Below are 6,256 nucleotides of genomic sequence, written 5' to 3' on the forward strand. Positions count from 1 at the left end.
TGTAAGGGGCAGTGTAAAGGGCAGCCTGGCTGGGGTCAGGGGAAGTGGAAGCCCGTGGAAACAGCTGGGGGGAAGACTAAAGAGAATGCTGGGAGCCATGTTGGAAAGCTGTGGACACCAGGCTGAGCAGTCTGCACTGTATCCACCAGGCAGCATGGAGACTGCCTGGGCAGTAAGCTGAGTGGGAAGAGCATGGCTCTTCCCAGGGTCCTTGCAGTTCTGTCTGCCTCTCTCTACATAGTACTGTTGTCCCAGCCAACAGGATACACCCTGAAGTCTCTGGACTGAGAAAGATGATCATGCATCTGCCTCCAAGACTGGGTACCCCTGACCAGGAGAGAGACCAGCCCACAGACTCTGCAGAAGGGGCTGAGGTCTGGCATGCTGCCCTTCAGGTGAGAGAACCCTACATTTCTCTGCTATCTTCTTACTTTGTGACATGTCTTCCTCCCCACCCCATCTCCACCCACTCTGCATTAAGTATTAAGGAGGAGGAAGCCACGTTTTAGTTCCAACTCTCTCCCACACACGAAAAACTTCCTTTGTTCATACTGTTAGTGTAGGGTTTATTACATTGTGCATAGCTAAGAGGGCAAGGACAATGGCCACAGTCCCAGAGCCCACAATGCTTTCCCCCAGCAAGCACTCAATAATCAGGCATGAATGGTTAGCTTAAGCTATCTTATTACCCCAGGGAACTCCACACAGACCAACCCCAGCTTGAACACTGTGCCCAAGTCCTGTTAAGAAAACATTGACAAAGCAACGAGTGAATGAAAAAGGACCTGGAAATTAGGTCCTGTGAGAAAGGATCTAAAGCTCCAGTGATCTTCAGGTTGAAGAAAACATCTATAGACCTAGAACAGATTCATTTGATTGCTAAATAAAAACAAACAAATAAACAAAAAAACCAAAAAGCATAGAGAAAGTAGAGTTAGCATGTGTTGTCCCTAGAGGCCAAAATTGGTGCCTTTTATTGCAGAAAAGCAGGTCTTAGTTGACATTAAGAAAAACAACTAAATAACTGTAGTCCTCCAGTACTGGACTGAACAATCTCAAGAAACCATAGAAAAAAACCAGTGGATTTATATATGGTGGAAAGGGAACCAGATTCTGTGCTACTCCTTGTACATACATTACCTCACTTAATCTTGACACCAGCCATGTAAAGCAGGAAACAATATCCTCACTTTATAAATGAGACGACTGGGATTAAATGAAGGTGGATCCATGTTCACACAGCAGTCGGGATGAAAGCCCATGTGGCTGTGACTTCACAGACAATGCTCTTTCTGCTGCATCATGCAGCTGCCTAAGGAGATGTTGGGAAGTGAAGGTCAAGGGCTCTGTAAAGGAGGATAATGCACTGAAAAAAAAATGGATGGATTTGAGGGGTGCCGAGGTCCAGTTCTTCCATGCCCCTCTTCTATGATGGGCTAAGGAGTGGGGTTTGCAGGAACTAAGGAGGTGATTTCTCTGGGACACCTAATGACTGACAATGACAGAGAAGCAGAAAAATGAAAGCAGGATACATCTGGGGTTTGTCCTGGAAGTTGACAAGTCAGGTATGGCTATTGGACTTTTCCCAAAATTCTCTCTTCTTCACTGTCACTTCATTTCTATTTTTCACTTATTGCTCTTCAAGAAAGGCTTCATTTAACAGATTTTTTGGGATAAATTTTGTATACAGTTCACTGGACAAGGCAGGGAGATGCAGTTTCTTTCTGTGAGGAGGTTTTTGGTAGGAGCTGACTTGGTCCATTCTCTGAGATCTCATCAAAGCCTGACCAGTGTTCCTGGCAAAGGATGGGCAGATTAGTTTAGTAGCAGAACAACTGTAGAGACTTCGGAGCAACAGGAGAAGAGTGTGGTGTTTTAAGGAAGAGAATGAATGGGAGACAAATTAAGTGCATTATTTCTGAAATCACTGAGGTCATGGCTAACTGAGAAATGTAGCAGTTTTTTGTACAACTGATTTTATGTACTGTGATAAGAGCAAGAATAAGCTTTGTCTGGGGTCTTGGTGTTATAATGGGGATGCTTTGCCTTCTTCAGTCCACGCCTCCTCTACCAACAACCCCACACAATCTCTTCCCACTGTCAGGAATACCCTCTCCTCCTACACCAGAGCACGTCTATTTGGTGAACTCCTATCTTTCTTCAAGGGCTGATTCAAGTCCCACAACTTTTTGAATTCTTTCCCAACTCCTCCAACAATAATTTACTCCCACACAGTTCATAAAATTAGAAACATGCTAAGATAGATACTCTGCATGTTGCTCCAGATCAAACTGTTTGATGATGGAAGCTAAGACTCGTTCATCTCCCTGTCTCCCCCAGTATCCTATACAGGGCTCAACAAACTATGTACAACAGGGCAATTCCAGTCCTCCACCTGTTTTGTAAATAAAGTTTTATTGCAACATGGCCATGGCCTTTCATTTACTTCTTGTGGGACACTGCTTTTGCACTACGAAGGCAGAGTGGTGTGGTTGTAACAGAAATTGTCTGGCCCACAAGCCTAAAATATTTACAATAGGATCCTTTACAGAAAAGATTGATCGATTGGTGAATTAGCACATAATGAGTGGTGAAAATGAATGGCAAATGCAATAAGGTGTTTTGTGAAGAGATTTAGACTAATATTTAGATGGTCTGGGTCCTAACTCATTGACTAGATGATGATGATGATGATGATGATGGACTAATGATGAGTAGACAGATAAAAGTTATAAGACTTCAGGCACTGTGCTAACAATTTAAACTTTATTACTCACTTTATCCTCATAACCAAGTCCAAGGATAGAAACTTGTATTTTCCTCTTTAAAGAAGAAGAAACTAAGGCTCAGAGAGGACATACTACCTTAGTAGTAAAGTCAGGACTCAAAATCAGGTATGACTTAAAACAAAACTGGAGACTTAGCCATTACCTTAGAACATCCCTGTGAAAAGCAGTTTCTTCATAAGATTAGGACCATTCAATGAGCAATGTGGTTTTCCACCTGTTTTAGCAAGCAGAAATCTGTGTTATCAAAATTTTTGTAAATACTCTGTGTGTGGGATGTGTATCAAAATTTACACATGGAACTTCAACATGCAGGAAGTCCACCTGGAATTCCTCAGAACTTAGACCTGCTGCCTTCTTCACTCCTCAGAATTCCCGCCTGGCCGGGTCCTCAAAGGCTCTGGTCAACCTCACGTGGGGTCCAGAGTTCCTCCTCCTTGGCCTGATGGATGACACAGTCGCCCACCCGGTGTTGTTCCTGTTCTTCCTCAGCATCTATCTGCTCAATGCCCTGGGCAACCTGAGCATGGTGGTACTGGTGAGGTCTGATGGGGCTCTGAGCTCCCCTATGTATTACTTCTTGGGTCACCTGAGCCTCGTTGATGCCTGCTTTACCACGGTCACGGTCCCCGGACTGCTGGCCAGCCTGCTGCACCCTGGCCGGGCCATATCCTTCCAAGCATGCTTTGTCCAGATGTACTTCTTTGTGGCTCTGGGCATCACAGAGAGCTACCTCCTGGCTGCCATGTCCTACGACCGCGCGGTGGCGGTCTGCCGGCCACTGCACTACACCGCGGTCATGACACCCCGACGCAGTGTGGCGCTGGTGGGTGCGTCCTGGGCGGTGGCCCACCTGCACTCACTGCTCCACACACTGCTCATCTCCGCGCTCTCCTACCCTCGCTTCGCCCCCATGCGCCACTTTTTTTGTGACATGACGGTGATGCTGAGCTTGGCGACCTCGGACACGTCCGCTGCAGAGACTGCCATCTTCTCCGAGGGCCTGGCGGTGGTGCTGACCCCGCTACTTCTCGTGTCCCTCTCCTACGCGCACATCCTCCTAGCGGTGCTCAGAGTGCGGTCTGCAGGAGGCCGGCGCCGCGCCTTCTCCACTTGCGGGGCCCACCTGGTGGTGGTGTCGCTTTTCTTTGGTTCTGTCCTCTCAGTATATTTCCGACCATCATCCGCCTACTCAGCGCGCTATGACCGCCTGGCCAGCGTGGTGTATGCGGTGGTCACACCGACCTTGAACCCCTTCATCTACAGCCTTCGAAACAAAGAGGTCAAAGGTGCTCTAACACGGGGGCTCAGATGCTGAGCTGCACCCCAAGAGGTAAGGACAGGTCTGGGTTCACTAGCATTTTAGTAATAATAACAATTACCAAAACTTTTTTTTTTTTTTTTAGTTTGTCAAAGCAGTATCAATTTTGATTCTATGACAGCTAACTTTTTGTTAAAAAATTAGACAAAGCAGAAAGACATGTTGAGTGTATGGTGGGTACACAGCAGTTAGATGCAGTCAGTGTTGTCTGCATGCTTGAACTAGAATCTACTTTAAAAAAGTGGGGGGAACAAATGAGGATAAGACAAGGAAGTTTTACCTGTTTGTAGAAAAGGGAAAGAAGAGTGTGACTCATGGCAAAGTGGGGATGGAGAGGAGCCTGGAGAAGCAGGGGAGGTCTGAGGAGGAGTTTTTCCACATTTTTTACTGGTGCATTAGAGCTGTGCATAATGATGGGATTTGTTGTTACACAGTCATACATGCACAGGATATAACAGCATAATTTGGTCACTGTCACTGCCCTGCAATTCTCCCCTCCCTACTCACCTCCCAGCCCTAGTCTCTTTCCTTTATTGATCTCACTTTGATTTTCATGAGATTCCCACCCCATCCTCCTTTCTCTTGATTTTTCCTAATTTCCACAAATGAGAGAAAACATATGACTCTTGACCTGAGTTTGGCTTATTTCACTTAACATGATGGTCTCTAGTTACATTCATTTTCCTTCAAATAACATAATTTCATTTTTCTTTATGACTGGATAAAATGCCATTGTTATATATACCACATTTTCTTTACCCTTTTATCTGTTGATGGTCATCTAGGCTGGTTCCATAGTATTGTGAATTTTCTTTGTGAAGGGTTTTAAGGAGGTATGGTTGAATGTGCTATAATGTCATCTACAACCCTGCAGATCCCTCCGCAGGAAAATTCAGTAAAGATCTAGTTATTTTTAAAATTTTTAAAAATTTTAAAATTTTACCTCCATGTACCATACCAACAAGTTTCACTGTGAAAATTCAAAAATAAAGATAAAGATAAAATTCTCCTTTACCTGCCCAAATCAACATCCACTGCCATCCCAGTTGTCCCTTCAATCTCTCTCTCCCTCTGTCTTATTTTGAAACATAAATAGCATCCTCCACTACTCTTTTGAAATTTTTTTTTTTGCATAAAACAAGACATCTAAGAGATCTTGTTCCTACAAATAGAAAGAATTCATTTTTAATTTCAGGTACAGAATTCTAGATCCTATAGATCTTCTATGGATTATTTAATAATATCCTTATTGATAAGTATTTTAATAAATATTTTAAAATATTTCCCAATTTTTCAGTATTATAAAAATGTAATGGATATTCTTGCAAAAAGAAAAAAGTCGACATTTAGTGGGGAACTGATTGTGACAAGCACAGTCCTAAGTGTTTGGTGCATGTTTCAATTCACAGAAGTTTCCATGAGGAAGAAACACTTTTTTCCCAATAATACAAGTGTGAAAACAGACTAAGAGAAACCAAGTAACTGTCCAAAGTAGTAAGTCTAAGTCGTTCATCTCCTTCAATGATTTCTAGTCAGTCTATTTGATTTTTTTCATCATATTGAGAAACTTTTCATAATCTATAAGTTCTTGGAGTATAATTATGGTTACCATTTTTCTTTTTCTTTTAATTTGACTTTATTAATTTTAATTGTTCCTGTTTCTTTTTTCCTTTTAAAAAGTTTTGATCAGCATGTATTAAATTTACATATTCATGGGGTTTAGTGTGATGTTTCAATGCACACATACAGTATGCACCTACCAAGTCCACTCCCTTCCCACTCTTAATTATTAAACTCCCTCATTTTGTACTTGGCTTCTTTTCTATCCTTAGTTTTCTGTATTTATGCGTCTTCTCTGTTTTGTCTTGGTTTGCCTGGAAGGTTAATCTTTCCAAAGAATATTTAGTTTAACTGATGCTAATTCTATTGTTTCCTGGTTTTCAGCACCATTGATTTTTTTTGGTTTTTCACAGTTAGGAATCCCTTCCTCTTATTTTTTTCATGTTGTGGTAATTTTTCTAGATTCTTGAGGTTTTATGTATCATCTTGATTTTAGGAGAGGGGTGTCTTTACTGATGCCCACTGGTTTTGGAACCTGACATCTGTTACCATCAACAATCCAGGGCTGTACTTTTGGGGATGGAGCTGA

General features: G+C 42.7%; 1 protein-coding gene across 1 annotated transcript; it reads left to right on the forward strand.

Moving 5' to 3' along the window:
- Window positions 1-299: 299 nt before the first annotated feature.
- LOC124979341 (olfactory receptor 1L4-like) lies at window positions 300-4,104 on the forward strand. The gene is made up of 2 exons (XM_047543821.1): window positions 300-395; window positions 3,157-4,104. The coding sequence occupies exons 1-2, from the start codon at window positions 300-302 to the stop codon at window positions 4,102-4,104; spliced, it is 1,044 nt and encodes a 347-aa protein (XP_047399777.1).
- The last annotated feature ends 2,152 nt before the right edge of the window (window positions 4,105-6,256 follow it).

The sequence above is a fragment of the Sciurus carolinensis genome, chromosome 3 (assembly GCF_902686445.1).
Source record: "Sciurus carolinensis chromosome 3, mSciCar1.2, whole genome shotgun sequence".
NCBI lineage: Eukaryota > Metazoa > Chordata > Mammalia > Rodentia > Sciuridae > Sciurus > Sciurus carolinensis.